At 39.5% G+C, this 16,345-nt stretch overlaps 1 protein-coding gene across 2 annotated transcripts in view; it reads left to right on the top strand.

Moving 5' to 3' along the window:
- Nucleotides 1-16,345, top strand: part of FHDC1 (FH2 domain containing 1) — a 37,184-nt gene that overhangs the window by 3,482 nt on the left and 17,357 nt on the right. For both annotated transcript variants that reach the window (XM_051790522.1, XM_051790523.1), the window contains exons 2-4: nucleotides 1,571-2,203; nucleotides 9,016-9,077; nucleotides 9,653-9,755. In XM_051790522.1, coding sequence (XP_051646482.1) covers nucleotides 1,721-2,203; nucleotides 9,016-9,077; nucleotides 9,653-9,755 — 648 coding nt within the window. In that variant the 5' untranslated portion in view covers nucleotides 1,571-1,720. The remainder of the gene's footprint in view (nucleotides 1-1,570; nucleotides 2,204-9,015; nucleotides 9,078-9,652; nucleotides 9,756-16,345) is intronic.

The following is a 16,345-nucleotide window of genomic DNA, read 5'->3' as shown; positions in this document are numbered from 1 at the left end:
GTCTGAAGCAGGAGAGAGGAGTTCATTGCTACCTGTGCAAGCTTTTGAGAAGAAAAGGTACAGTGGATCATTTTGTGCTTGTTTCCATTGGCTTCAGTGAAGCTGTGAGTGGCTGAGCCCTTGCAGACCAAGAGAGAATTTGCCCTAAGGCTTATTCCTGTGACTTGGGTCTGTTTGTTCCTCTACGGTGATGGATCTCTGGCAAAAATAGCAAAGTTTTTTCATCACTATTATACAATGTCAAATTGATCTGGGTTGCTATTAGCTCCATGTGAACCCTGCTGAAGAGGCATACCACTAAATAGGTGCCAAATTTCTGATTTGATGTTGTTCTTGTGCCAGTGCATTACTTCAGCTTTTTCTGTTGAGTTTTCCTGTGACTGATTTTTGCTCAGGGGCTCTATGTCTTCTGTCTAAATTTGTATTGTGTGGCACTTTGATTTTTTTTTTCTTTTTTTTTTCTTCTGGTCAATTCCCATTTTTTTTTGAGATAGCTTCCAAATTTCCGTAAAATCATGGGATTCCTCTTTGGTCTGTACTTGAAAACACTTGTTTTCTCTGAGACTTATGAATTAAATCTGTTTCAATAGATTTGGCTTATCAAAATTGTAGGTTTTGTGGACATCATACTCTTACTTGAGGGTTTGCTGTCAATAACAGCATCTTCATTTAGAAGGTGACAATGTAGGAGAAAATACTAAAAGCTATTGTGATTCCTGTTAAGTTGTTTCATGAGATAAGCTAGACGTAAAAATTTTCCTAAATATTTAAATCTTTGCATATGTACAATGCTCAGGATGTGTAGGATCCTATTCCTGTCAGCTCCTCTGTCCTTTCTGTTACTGAACTAGCTCTTTTAACTTAGATACTGAAGTAAATTATAAGGGGCAGCTTAATCAAACCGTGGTCTTTCTTCTCTGAGTGTGTTTTGGGAGGTAGTATAACCAGACCAGCAATACTATAAATTCATCTCAGTGAACATACAGAGTTTAGGGACTGCACACTATTTTTCCCTTATTGGCAATTGTGTGAAAAAGGCAAAAAAAGTAGTACATTAAGTTACATTGTTAAATCTTTGACATAGTTTGTTATTTTAATGCAATTTGGATTTGAGCCGTGAATTCAAAGGATTCAAACAGGGTCTCTTTGATCCAGTTAATCCAGTACCATAGTTAATATTTATATCTTCTGTGTGTGGTCACCTTTAAAAATGTATCTGAAATCAGGAGTAGAATAATATTGGTTTGTTTTAGTAATTTGCCATAAATATATTTTCTTACAAAATTGCACTGAACTGAGATTAATAGGTAGTTTCAATATATACTGTGCGTGATTTAAGAGATGTTCTTATTTTTATATATGTTCTTGAAATCTAGGCACCTAAAGCTATTTAAAATCTTAGTGTGGATAAATATTATACAACTCCCCTGTGAAAGACTTTTGAGTCCCTAAATTTCCCTTCTGGATTAAAAGCTTGATAGCTGTTGTACCTTAATTTTGGTGTCTTTTCAGTGCAAGGGACAATATCCAGTCTCTCTGATCTGAGTCTCCCTATTGTCCTTTGTTGTAGGTTGCGAAGATGATACAGTCCCCTCTTGTGTTGCTGCTACTGGCAGACTAGGGTTTAAGAGGGAGTGTTACCAGTGGCTGCTGCACTCACTGTTCAATGTTTCAAACCCATCCAAGGAAGTAACACTCTCCTCTTTGGAGAGGCCATAAAATGCATGTTATGAATTGTCTCTCCTTGGTCAATGATAAAGAAAATGGGGCTATTCCAGTTGCAACAGGATTAATGAGCGAGGGTACGACGACAGCATCTCAACTTTCTCAGCCTGCAGCATCACCGCCCCCTCCACCATGTCCCCTCACAGGGGCTCCCCCAGCCCCTCCACTTCCCCCGGCAATGCTGCCTCCACCACCACCCCCTCCTCCACTGCCTGGGCCCAACTTACCCCTGCCTCCACAGCTGATAAATGGGCATGACAACCATGGCAAAAAAAAACGAATGCGGAGCTTTTTCTGGAAAACTATCCCTGAAGAACAAGTCCGTGGTAAAAACAACATCTGGACAATTGCTGCAAGACCACAGTATCAGATTGATACAAAGACAATTGAGGAACTTTTTGGGCAGCAGGAAGAAACCAAGCCCCAGGACTCCCGAAGTCGATCTTCAAAGTCTTCATTTAAAGAGACTAAAGAGGAGGTAAGAATTGAAGTATAACCTCTTTTTTACATAATGCTGTGGGAGTTATGTGAATTCTGCCTCGCCTTTGTCTCTTTCTCTGTCAAGTTTCATCCTTACGGCAAATTTGTCTTGATTTGAAGGAAAGGGGAGCGATGGGAAGGATAAACTCTTTGTTCTTAGTGGCACATATTTGTTTTTCAAAGAGCTAACAGTGTTTTATTATTTTAACTTGGTAAGTGCTGTGATTTGATCACCTGTTAAAATAAATATGAATAAGTGGAGGGAGCTGAAGGCATCTGTATTTACTCTTGTTGGATAGCCCTTGAGTTTCCAGTGTGGAACATAGGTGTGTTGTTGCCTTTCTCTTCAGGTCTTTCCCTATGTCTGTGGTACAGATGAGATGTTGTACATGCAAACATGCACCATGCAGGAGAGAAGAGGGTCCTGTTGCAAGGGTTAATGCTGTATATGCCCTTGGTGTCCTAGAGACATCAGGAAGGGAAGCACCAGAATGACAGCAAGGATATAAAACATAATATAGTGATTAAGGGTATTTGTTATTTAATTGAGGTAAAGTTTCACCTTTCTTAAACATGGCTTTCCTGCTCATGAAAACCTTATTTCATCTACCATGCTTTTTCTGGGCATTAAAATAACCTTCTAACAAGATCTGAAGATTGTCACTGGTTTCTCTTCTGGTGGTGAGGTGCTACATACCAAGTACTCTCAGGTTCAGCCACTCTCTGTGAACTGATAAGTAGCTTTTCTAGTTCTTAAATCCTCATTTATAGACAGCCTCTTTGTGAAGCCTGAATTGAATTGTCTCAACTGATCTTTCTGTGAAGTAATTGGAGGGCTGAAATGCAGACTTAATCACTGGTGTGTGTCTACATACATGTTAGCTTGTAAAAAAAATACAGAGGGCATGGGGTTGAGACATGTAACAATGCATCAATTTTTAGTGAGAAAATAGGGACTAAAAGTTGCTGGTATCTTGCAAGATTCGTGAGATGTCAAAATAAGATCAGCAGGGACAAGATGAGAAACCAGTATACTGATAGCTTGCATGTTGTACATAGACTAAAATGAAAGGTTTTGAAAGGCATGTGTATTGCAGGCTCTGAAGCCCTGACATCGGGAAGTAGTAATTGGAGCCATCATCAGAGGTAGTCATTACCTCTGTGCTGTGTTCAGGCTATGTTCATCTTCGAATCAGGAGTGTAGTGAGTGGACTTCCTGTGCTGTTTACAGATGCTGTGTTTTCCTTAGAAGCTTCCCCTTTCAGAACTGCTGTGTAGTGAAGATCTAGTTCTGGTAAAAATTACAGTAAGTTTCATAAAACAGAATGTGGCTCATAGTGGTACAGTAGCTGGCACAGAGAAAAACCCCAGTGTGCTCCAGAACTCATGCAGCATTAGAGATGAAAATTAGAGGCCTGCAAAATAAGGGATTCACCAAGATACAGTGCCTTGGAAACAAAAACCTGCCTTGCTGCAAGTTAATTGTTTTTGTGCATCTGTCTGGAGCTGATATGGTGGTCCAGTGCATCTGCACTGCTTGATGCCTGTGCACACTGGTTTGGGGCTCCCTGAGTGACTTTTTGCGTGGCAGGTGGTGAGGCAACAGCACTTGCCTCTGAGTGATGCCACTTAAGTGACAAAATGTTCAACACCGTTGCTAAGCTTTGTCAAGCATGCTGCAGCAGTGTGTCAGACAGTGATGAGCAATTTCTTATGTGTTAATGGACTTTGCAGTCCTATCTGCTTAGCAAAGAGGGAAGGAGATAATCCCGAGGAGCTATGTGTTATTGGAAGTGCGGAAGTACAGATGCGCAACAGCTCACCTGCTTAACGTGACTACAGACAGGCATTGTTCAGCAGGAGTCTGGAGGTCTGAGGCATGGGAAATGTTTGTGATGCCCATCATCCGTGCTGTCAGGTGCTGCTCACTTACTTTAGTGCAGAATGATTATCCTCAGCTCACTGTAGTAAAACCTACACAGGCTGAAAGGAGTTGGAGGCAGGCTGAGGTACACGGTGTCTGTGTGACCTTGTGGAGAGCGTGTTAGCGTGGGGCTGAGGGAGCTGTAGTTCTCTTTGTGGCTGTGTTACTGGCTGACAGGGAAAGATGGACAAAATGTTTTTTTGTTTTGTTACCTCTGTTCTTAGTTGATTTTAGAAAGTGCTTTATGGTATAGCAGTGAAAATATTCTTTGGGGTTTAAATAGTGGAATTAGCCCAGTTGGCATAGTATGTCAGCAATGAATTTTCAAGATTACTTCAATTGCTTGAACTCTACTATCACTTAGATCCCAATCTGAAAAAAGCAGCACATGTCCAAAGTGCTCTACAGAAGTGCGTGGCTGGAGAGTGCTCTGTTGTTGCAGTGGGGTTCCCCTCCGTGCAGTGGTGTTGCTTCAGTGAAAGTGGTAAAAGGTGACTCTTCAGCCAGTGTTGAGGAGAGACTGTGGAGGAGACTGGGGGGTTCATACCTTTTCCAGAGATAGCTGTTGGTTATAAAGTTATGAGCAGTTTTGGGAGAAGTCCTACACGGGTGGGAGCTTACAACACTACGTGTCCTTTTAATTCCTCACTCGCTGGTGATTTATACAGGGAATTTAGCTGTAACATTGTCATTATAACAGAAGTCCCTTTTGAGGTTTGAGTCAAAACTCCTACAGCAAATGCTTTCCTTTTTGTAAACAATCCCTCACCAAACCCTTAGGAGATTAATTAACATGTTTCCTTGACTAAAGGCTTAATTTGCCCTATGGTTCCATGTAATTTGAGCCTCTGAAAAATAGGGGGGTGTAGAGGTAAAGTTTACACGCCAATTTACTTTCACCGTCCTTCTGTGGTGTCACAGTATGGCACAAACTACACTCACCCAGGCTTACAGCAAGCCTGGCAGCAGAGTGGGCAGAACAGCTTGTCAACCAGAGGAGCTGGTCTTGCTTTGTCCTTCGAACTGTCCCTCTGCTCCTGTCCCTTACCTCACCCCATATGTCTGCTGGCTCTGGATAGATACTGGAAAATATAATACAGATACTGGATCCTCTGTAAACATATTTAAGTAAGTAGCTCAGCAGAATGCCGTGAGGTTCTTCGTTTGTTTTCTGCTCTTTTAGTGAGTTTTGATGACTTGTGAAAGGATGCAGTGAATACCAGCACCTGTACAATGGAGAGAGGAAGAAAGAGAAGGAAGATGGAAGGAGTGAACAGGATGTCTCTTGTCCCCTCTCCTAAACATGCCTTCTCTCTGTTTTCTCTGTGCTGGCTCTGATGCACATTCCACCTTCTTGAAAGCTGATTCAACCAGTTAATCCAGCAAAGAACTAACAACAAGAACCAAATGAGATGAGTACCAGTGCCTGCCTGAGGGAAAGAGCAGGTTAGGAACGTGACAAGGGAGAATGACATGGAGTGGGACAGCCCTTTAGTAAGCTGCCAGGTTCACTCTGCTGCACTGTGGAAGTAGACCTTTCCTCAACTATTCCAGGCAGTGCAGAGAATAGAGGCCAAAATATTAAACTCGACAGTGATTTAGTGCATTGTAAAGTGAAGTGGAAGTTGAAACAGGAAGTTGTTTATATTCTTTCTAACCTTCAGCACCAAGCCTGAGCCACCAGGATATTCCATACTTGTTCTGATTTGTAAACTGTATCCCACCATGTGAAAACCCATTGTTCTTATGCAAAGAATACATACAATGTTTTGCTTTCACTAATCTGTCATAAATCCTCTTTGTCATGTTCATGTTCCTGTTCCTCATTGATGATTTCATGGCAAGAAACTCCTGTTGCATTTCTGCAGTCACTACAAAGCCAGTTTTGATGAGAGGCTTTTTGTGTCTCCCAGAACACTCCTCTGAATCTGTCGTGTTGATTGCAAATTTGTGTCAGGGTTCAGGAGCTGATATCATCTTACCATCATCACAGCTCCACCATGGTACTCAAGCTAATTTTCCCCTTCTGTTAATACATCGAAACAGTGAACATTTCAGTGGTGGATTAACATTTGTTGAACTGAGGCTCTGTTACCTGTGCCTGCTGCAGATTTTGGAAACATGCTGGGTTGAATACTATGGCGATGAAAAGCAGATTCATGAGTGAATTGGTGTCCATGAATTGGTGTCCTTGCTTTAAAGATTGCACTGTTTATGAAGCAGAAGTGGCAAGTGTGGGAGCCTGTGATGCTTTGCATTGAATGGCAAAGTGCAGGTGTTGACATGATGGAAAGTGTCTGAGGGAATTGTAGTATTTCCAGTTTCAGAGAGTTGAATAAGATGAGAATGGAGAAAGCTCTCCTGAATTTATCTAAAGTAAATCATAAAATCCATATGAGAGTTTTCTTTGATATGAAGAATCCCAGTGAGAATAGGAATGTCTGTTCTCAATTTTCAGTTCCAGTCCAGTGTAACTCTTTGAGTCAGTAAGTCCAAGGGTATTACTGGTAGATGGCACTTTAAAATCTCTTTAGATGGCAAGCAGAGATCTGGAGCATGCTGTGCCAGCTCTAGTGTTGAAGGCCTTTATGAACAGAAGATAGGAGCAGACTGAGCAGAATTTAGAAAAAGCTGCAGTAATGTTTGAAGGGTGAAAAGCAACAGCAGACGGCTTTCTGCAAGGGTGAAATCAAATGAAATCTCAGGGGAGAAGAGTAGACATTGCAAACAGATGTTGAGACTAAGATTATGAATCTAATATGCAACTGAATGTGAGATGGATGATACCGTATTTGTGTGCAAGGAGTAGAGTATTTATGGAATATTTGCCAGGTTCCCCTATTCTCCTCCTCACACTCCCATCTGGAGACTCCTTGAAGGAGTTATGACAGCTTTTTCAAACACTTTTGATAAGCTCAAAGTAGACACCAAGCCAAGAATGACCAAAACCTGGGATGTGTTTTGATTGTGTGCTTAAACAAGAAATCAGGGGAAAAAATTGTGTACATGCATATACAAAGCAAGACCTGTGTATAAAATCCTGGTACATAAGAACAGCTATGACATTTTTATGTTGTACTGATAATAGAAGTGCAGCTGTATATGTTCCTGTCTGTTGTTTTTCTTCACAGAAAGATGTTTAAAATTTCTCTAATTTGTTTGAGGTTGTACTGTAAATCTGAGTTGTGCCATAAAAACCAAAGGTTTACCCAACTGATGGTCAGTCATCTTGTTAGCAGTTAGTGACTGACTGAAAATAATATATACAGAAGGTTAATTGTGAACATGTTTAAAAATCTCCAACAAACCAAAAGCCAAATCGTGATGGCAAAGCTCATAGGCTTAGTACAGAGAAATCAGAGAATTAGGAGTGACCAGAGCAATTGGAGAGTGGAGTTACAGTTTGAGAGGTCAGTGAGAGGTCCCTGCAGTAAAACATTTGAAAAAGATTAGATACTGCAGGCAGAGAGATAGTTGAACAGGTCCTGTGTTAAGGGGCTTTTCCTTAATGATCTGTTAGGGGCCACTCAACTCCCAAGATAACAGGAGAATAAACCTCGATGTGTCCTCTTATCTTTGCGTATGCTAAAACTGAAGGGCTTCAGGCTAGCAATCTAATTTAATCTAATTGAAACTAATATGCTGATATTTCCTGAGTTTTCTAGTCTTTGTTGTTTTCAGAAGTTAGGAAATTCCAGAATTTCAGAAAACTTTTCAATATGATTCACTCTTTTCAGCAGATGAGGAGGCTGTCTCCTGGGTGTATGTTGAGGATAGTCCATACCTATATTTTCGCCGTCACCAGCTGACTGCAGGCTATTCAATTTCATGACAATGCCAATGTTGCATTTATATATGTATTTCTAATTTGAGCACCGTCACAGAGGTCAAAACACCTTTCCAGTTGTCAAAACCTCAAACATGAGTCCCATAGTAGTCCTGAACATGTATGTGTACTGAGCTGTTTTATTGTAGCAGTCAGGTGGCACTGTTAAGGTGAAACAATTCTCTTGTCCTTGTAAATCTCATGACTTTTGTAACTGTTATCACCAAAATAGCTGTGGTAAAATTTTAACCTTAAGGATACAATTTCTAAAATAAGTCAAACTTCTCAGGTTTAAGCTTGTATACTGTTACAGGAAGAAAAAGAGATAACATTTTTATTTATTTTTTTTTTAATTAGTGGAAAATGTCATGGGGTTTTTTTCTCTGCTTAGTCTCCAGAGCTTATACACATAAGATGATGCAGCAAATCAACTTTAAAATACAAAGTAGGGGGAGACTGTTATTTTATTATGGATTTCCTTTTGCTTCCTTTTGAGCATTATCTGTCTCAGGTTTTGATTCAAGATCAACTTGCTTATCTTTCTGTGGATCAGCGTAGCTGTTAGTTTGCATGAATGAAATCATTAGTGCGTACTGACCTCTGCTTAGAAATCCCATCCTCACATTTGTTATAAAACCTCTGAAATAACGTGGGTTTTGAAGTGTGGTGCTCCCTAACCTCGAGGCCTTCAAATGCAATACAACCTATTACCTGATAAGCAACATTTCACAGATGCAGCGGTATGAAATAAGCAAGAAGAATGTTTTTACTTTGTAATGAAATAAAAATATTGATTCCTTCCATACATGTTGCTGTGGATTTTTTTTTTTTTTTTTGCTGCACTTGGAAAAAGGTGTTTGAGTGTGCTGTGCATTTCCCTGGTAAAAACTAGTTTTGTAATATATGATCTTTGTTGATGAGAAGTGACTGTGTGTTCATTTGGCCTGTGATTTGGTGGCAACTGCACACAATTATCTGTAGCAATTGAAGAAACAATATCTGCAATATGTGCTATTTTCCTAGGTATTCTTAGCTTAATCTCTCTTGCTTTCTCTCCCAGGTTTCCATTTTGGATGCAAAGAGAAGTATGAATATTGGGATATTTCTCAAACAATTCAAAAAGTAAGATTTGATTTTTCTGTGCAGCTAGTGCAAGTTACAGATGTGTGAAATTCTTTATAGCGCTCATCAAATGTCTATTGTGCTCTGTTCCTTGTGGAGTTTACAGTTCTGTTCAGGTTTGTCAAATGTAATTTGACATAATTTGTTTTCTAATATGTTTAGTTTTGAGTTCTTTTATGACTTAGCACCAAACGTTTAGAGTTTACTAATGTTAACCAGTGGAAGTCAGTTTTCAGGGAGTTAGTTAAGAGTTAAGGGAAGCTCTTGTATCTCATGCAATACTGCATGCAAACTGCCTTTCACTGGCTTCCTTTCTTTATAAACAATTAGTAGAAAGGGGAAACGTGAGGAACTTTTAAGAGCAAGCTGTTTCATTGCTATATGTATTTGCTGAAAATGTTGCCCTTCAGTAAAGGCATCCCTGAAAGTGGTGTCAGAACAGTGCTGCTGTGGACATTGATGCATCCATAGCCTCACTGTAATTCCATTGAGCAGCCCAGGCACGTTTTTTATAATCTGTGTAACTCTTCGCCCTGCAAGTGTTAGAAATATGTATGCTCAATTGTTTTTTCAAGGTCTGCTGAATCCATCATTGAAGATATTTATCATGGAAGAAGTCAGCCCTATGGTTCTGAACTGCTACATGAATTTCTTAAATTATTACCAGAAGCAGAGGAGGTAAATAATGGTTTTACATGGAACTTATTTTTTTGTAGAGTTCTACTGCCTGGCATTCCAACATGAAAGTCTCTAAAAGAGGAATCCCAATGCCTTCCTGAGGCCAGGGGATAGGAAAACACTGAATGCAAATATTTAATCTTCATTTGACATGTAGCGTTGAGGTTGCAGTGTAGTCATTCCCCTCACATCAAGTAATTTCACCTGCTTTTAAGGAGTTGTTAAGATCCTTTAGCTTTTGTGATGGTCTCTTTTGTCCCACTGACATCCTAGCAAGACCTAGAACCCTCCTGTGTGCAGATGACTCTGCTCTGGGGATGTCAGAAAACTCAGAATCAAAGTATATTCTAATGCAAACAAATTTCACTTATTTGGCACCTGCCTCCCGCTTTCCCATTACAGTGCCTGTGAGCTGAATGTTGGTAACCCTATGCTACTGTCTTTTTGCCTTCTGGTTCCCTGCCTTCCTGGTGCATCTGGGATTTGCCTGCTCCTGGGCCTGGGTCATTTGGTTTCAACAGTGTAGAAAGGCAACTCCAGTGTGCAGCACCCATTGAATTTGCTAACGTGGCTTCATGCTCAAAGGAGACATGTTAGAAGGCACAGAATTACCACAGCACCTTCTCAATGTTCTCGTGCTCTCCGTATGACCAACATGCAAGTGCAGCTTTCTCCCCTCCTAATCTCAAACTTCAAGTCTATTCATAGGATTAAAGAGGTGAAGCTTCATTGACTGACCTGGGAGCCCTGCTTAATGATGTACAGTTCCTTGTCTGCTCACATATTTGCACTGACCCATTTGTATGCACTTGAGAGTAATGTAAACCACAAACTCGACAAAATTAGCATTAGAATTGCTTGAGTGCTTCACATCATAGTGACGGCTGAAACTTGGGAAATTGCTAAGTTAAAGTCCACATACAGATCAACCTCAACTCACATGCTTTACCACTTCAAGGTCATAGGAAGCACTCTGTTTCCTCTGTGCAGCAGCAAATCTCAGATCCAGTCAACAGCAGAACGTTATTCTGTTTTGCTGTCAAATTTATAACCCTAAATTGAGTGCCTTTGCAGAGAATCTTTTAAAAATTTTGTTATTATACTTGATTAAGATATCGTTTGGCATTGGGGGGATATCAACAAGTTGAAATGTAATTATTAATAAAAAAAAAAGGAAAGGCAACAGTAGTGCTGGGACCTCAAACCTATTCCCCCTTCCCTCTTTGTTTGAATTGTAGTACATATTCCTGTATATAAACAGAATTTATCTCCTTCCTCTGAAGGAGTCAGGCAGAGGTGAACAGTGGAGTGCTAACTTAAAAGAAAGTGTCTCCTAGTTAACCTTGTGTATATACAGCAAATTAGATGGAAAGAAAAGTATTTTTCCTTTTTTTTTCTGGTTTAGATCTTGGTTGTTATTTTATGACAAGTAGAAAATCTTTCAAGTAACGTATTCTGTGTGATACAAATGTTGTTGTCCAGCTAGAACTGTTATGCAAGTCATTGAATTTTATCAATTTTGTCTGCAATACTCAAGTAGATGCTTTAGCTATCCAGGAGGTGCTGCTAAGAGTGAAAAGGTGTGTTTATGTCCTAGTATATGGTTTGACAACAGACCTGCCCCTCAAGATAGTGGGACCAGAGAACTTAAAAAGTGCTTTTAAGGAGTTACTTGAGAAATTAATAAAAGATACTTTATGGTGCAGTAGAGTATGAGAAATTAAGGGACATCAGACATTAGATTTGTTGCTGTTCCCAAGGGAAGGCTGGAAAGAGGCTGGTTTCCACTGTGTAGGTATTTGTGTGTATTTAATTAATTCCATGCATCAGAAAAAGGAAAGACTTCTGTTCTCTTTGTTATTCTCCCCATAGTTGTTTAACTTTTGGGGAGTTTTCTCTATGTAAACTGGGTGGATGGTGGCAGGCAAGACAGGGAGAAAATCCTGAGTGTAAGGGACTGATGCTTCTGTTGGTATGGAAAAATGTTTCCATTCCTTCATGTTTTCATGCTGAAAGTGGTCAAAGAATAAATGGGTCCAATAATTCATTTACTATTGTGGCTCCTAAAATTTTAGTGTAGGCAGTTAAAAAATTCATTCTTTTTATGAACCTCAGGGCTTTTCAGATTTGTTTTTTTCAGTGTTTTTTTCCTAAATGTATGTTCATTGTCTGCCTCTGAGTCTGAATACCTGTCCCCTGGAATAGTGATTCACCATTTGCCAAGGGAAAAGCATCAGAAATATACAACCCCACATATAAATAATCCAGAATCACTAGAGATACCAGGTAAATTGGTGTTATTTGTTCTCTGTTCCCTCTTTTGTTTAACACTCCCTAATTTCTTTTTGTCATATCATGTGAGACAGCTTTGGCAAGGTGTCGTCACATTTGCCTGTCCTTACACAATGTTGCTCCTGTCCTCAGCAAGGATTCCCTGGGATTGCCCTTTAGATACTTCCCCTTCTCCTGAAGACCTCCTTTGTTGTTGTAGGGATTGAGAATTACTGTGAGCAGAGACTTAAGCGTCCTAAAAGGTTAGTTGCTATTTAGTTACCAGTGCAAACTGTCTTGGTGTAACCATAGGTGGGCTTCTGGAGTTCCTCTTTGTATGCTCTTTTCAGCAGCTCAGGTATTTTTACAGTCACATTTCCCAGCAGCACAGGTTTCTTGCAGGTTGGAATGAGAGCCAACTACCTGCTGCTGTGCTTGTGATCCACACCAGTAACTGTGTTTGGAAATGTCTTCCGTTTTTTCTTTTATATAGTACCATAAATCCTTAGTCTGTAAAAGTGAAAGAAGGGAGAGGAATACCTTTCCTGGTCATAGCTGTAGAAAGGGCAACTCTGGACCATTTAGTTTCTTCTTTTTCACCATGACCTTTACAGTTTGTCTAATGTGAATAAATGCCAGTAGTCTAATCTTATCTTATCTAGAAGTGTTGTGATACACAGTCACATTACCTGAATGTGCCCCTGGTCAGTAGTTTGACATCTGTGACACATTTTGCATAATTTCAATTGATAGTATCTCTGGTATCTGATGGATGTTCCAGCTTTTTTTACAATATAGGCTAAGTACTTGCATTAACAAATACATTTATCATCTGCTGTCCTTAAAATTCTTCTTTTTATTTGTGGTATTGTATTGTGGCAACTCTATTTATATGCATAAATAGATGTCGGTACTGGTAATTTTCTAACTGTTTTCTAAGAAAAATCTAACAGCTATCAAATCTGTTGGGATTTTTGCGTATAAATGGCAAATACTGGCTTTACTGAATGGTTTTCTCAGACTGAATAAGACTGCTGTTGAAATATTGGCACTGCTGTGAAGTCTTTCATAAAACTGAAAAAATTTGGGTATTTTTAAATGTTGAATTTGAAAAAGTTGACAAATACTTGAAACTGGCAAACCTGGAGCTTGCTGCAAGGTTCCGCTCAATGTTTTGTTCAGGGCTGTGGGTATGTCTCCAGTCTGGCCACTATACAGTGGCTAAATAAAAAGACCAAGCAGATGTATAAAAATTCTCAATACAATAACAAGTAAGATAAGATCACTGATTTTGTATAAGCCTTCTTAGAAGTCCCGCTGTTTGTACCATACTGTGCTAAGCAGTTTTGTAAGAGAAAGAAGTGCCTATTTGGAATCTCCTCTGCTTCATCCTTTTTTTCAGTTCATTTTTTTCCCAGGGAACCTTAACTAAGGAACGGCCTTCTCTGCTGTATCACTTCTAAAAAGATTCCTAACTGTTTCTTAACGATATCCTGTTGAAATGGCTGACAGCTTTTATTTACTGGCATCCTGACCAAAGCAGAGAAGGAGCTTTTAGCTGCTTTTATGTGCATATCATCGCACTCCTCAGCAGGCCCAGACTGGTAAAAGCTGAGAGTCCAGTGTTTAACGAGCTAGAATAGCCTGAATTTGTACTTTAAATATATACAAAAGAGAGCGTATCATACTGGTAATCAGCTCACCCACACACATGCACGCCCAGGTTATCAACACAATGTCTTAACTTCCTTTGTAATGTCTCAAGCCTGTCCTTTGCTTGTATACTCTGTTTTCAAACCCTAGTCATCTGTCACCTGCTGTACTGGAACTGTTTCTGTCAGACAGCTCTACTCTTTTCAAACCATGTCTGTGTAGTTAACTGCCCCCTCCTTTTCTCAACCACTGCTGTATAGGGCTGACCATCCTTCAAAGCTTTCATCTCCTGCTTCCTTTTTTGCCCTTTATGATAACCTGCAGGTTTTTCTCCATTTCTTTTTATCATTTGCTCATGGTGGTTTGCCACTGCCCAGGCTTGTGCCCCATGATGCCTCACTGCCTAATACATTAGGTTCCCACACGCCCTTGTAGATGGATTCCACTGCGGTGCCTTTGGGGGGTTTGGTGTTTTTTAACTGTCTTTTTTGTGAGTGCTCTGAATATTTGCAGTGGTATGGAACTATTAAATAAAAAAACTCAGAGAAAACATTTATTCCTGCGTAGAAGTACAACATACCTGTTTTATGCCATAAAGTAAAATCCCACTGTGAGTGTTACTGGTAGCTCAAAAATGACCAAAAACTTGAATACATTAGCGTTCCTGTCTGCGAGGTATAATGACATACTTGCAATAGGCATATCTACTGCAATTGTTCACAAATCAAATCAAAGATCAGGCTTTCTATGTTTCATAACTGTTTTTAAAATTAAGCAAATTACATATGTGAGAACCTTCTGTATCTAAAATCTGATTTAGTGTGCATGGGCATGCATGGACAGTGCAAATGTATATTCCATATACAAATATAATGAAAAATTAAATTAGTAGCTCTGCACCCAATTTGAGTAATACAGAACTGAGCATACATGTAATTACACTCTCTTGCATATATACATTGCACTGCCATACCTCTGTAAGTGACTGTCTACTGTTGTGGAAAAGATTTTGTTGTGCTTGAAAAGAGGAGGGCAAGGCCTGAACTGAGAGAGTTACTCATGGCAATTTTACAAGAACCCACTTTTTTACATCTCTTGTGTTCTCAGACTAATACACCTATCTACTGTATCTGTTAATATGATTAACAGTGAACATTGTTGTCGATCCCCGTAGTTTCTTCGCAGTTCCTGGCTGCATTTGGTATTTGAATTTGACCCCCACTTCTAAGAGCCATCAGAGAATCTCAGTTCTCTTTGGGAAGACTGAGACAATATGGCTGCAGAGAGAAGAGGCCAGTCCCATGGGATTTTTAGTAGTCTCCCTTGGAATGTATAAGGACAAACATAAAAAATGTGTTTCAGTAATTTTTAGCTTTGGGGCTCAGCAGCTGTTTTTTTAGTTTATAGGTAGTGTCAGTAAAGTCAAATAACTTTCTTTTTTGTTTCATGGTCATATAACTGGTCTTTTTCAATCATGAAATTTGTAATAAAGAGGGATCAGAAAATAAATTGTCCTATCTTTACCTTAAGCTATTTCCCTGATTATTTACTTCTTTAAGGCCAAGTTAACAGAAGATTTAGTCTTCTACGTGAAAAACTTACACATATGGAGAATCAGGCTATGCTATGCTGAATTCCAGGGTGAAAATGACCTTATAACTCTATCCTGTTCCTGTTTTGTCTGCTTGTGGAATGGGTCACTTTCCTCCACCATGTTTTGATTTTGGACTTGTTAGGTGAGCTGCTTTGCTGCTTGTTATAAAGTTAATTTTGAATGCCTAAGGAAAAACTGGGGGTTAAGATGGTTGATGTAGGCTGGGAAAAGTGTAACCAGGTGTTGAGCACATCTTTCATTTAAGTCTGGTTATATAGGCCGTCTTCTGGGTTGACCCAAAGCTTTTTGCATTTTGACATTCACACCCCATGCTACCTATCAAAAGGCAGCCTCATCAATGTCTTCTGTTGTACATGTTTAGAAACATTCCTCCTCTGAATGAATTCTGGGATTTAGTACTTCCTTACAGCACTCCAGGCATTTTTCTGAGTAGGTAGAAGAAAGGGGATTTCATCCAGTGTCTGTAAAACTAAAATTCTACACAGAAGACATTGATTGCTACTTACTGGCAAAAGTATATTTAAGTATAGTACAGGTAGCATGAATAAGTTAATATTCCTTTGAATATCTCAGGATCTCTTGTTCACTTTTTGTGCAGTTAAGTCTTCAAATTGCATCTTCCTATAATTACCTGTGGCTGATATGATCTTGATTTTGGTGACTTGGGGTGGGTTTTTTGGTGGGCTACTTTTCTTTCTTTCCTCCCCCTCTCCCATATCTGAATACCTGTATCCTTTTCAGGCAAACTCTGATGTTTGCAACATAGTAAAATGAGGTTTGAGAATTTGCAGGGTTTTTTGTTTAGGTTGCAGACCACTATTTTTTGAAAGCTAGGTTAAAGAACCTGTAAAGACTAACTGAGATAGTAGACATATTCCCACTTCATGATGTAGAAAAAGTGTTTATTTTGGGTTTGTTTCTTGCTCATTTAATACTTTAGAATTATCAGCATTTTCAAGTCTCGTCTTTCCTGTTTTTTGTTGGCAGACTTCTTGAATTACTCAGTAAATTAGTAGTTTTCTCAGGCCTCAAAAAACGGGTATACTGTTTA

This window comes from Manacus candei, unplaced genomic scaffold (genome assembly GCF_025592945.1).
Source record: "Manacus candei isolate 608988 ecotype Guabito, Panama unplaced genomic scaffold, ASM2559294v1 h1tg000028l, whole genome shotgun sequence".
Classification (NCBI taxonomy): Eukaryota; Metazoa; Chordata; class Aves; order Passeriformes; family Pipridae; genus Manacus; species Manacus candei.
The sequence above is the reverse complement of the archived record's forward strand: the minus strand, read 5'-3'. Positions and strand labels throughout refer to the sequence as shown.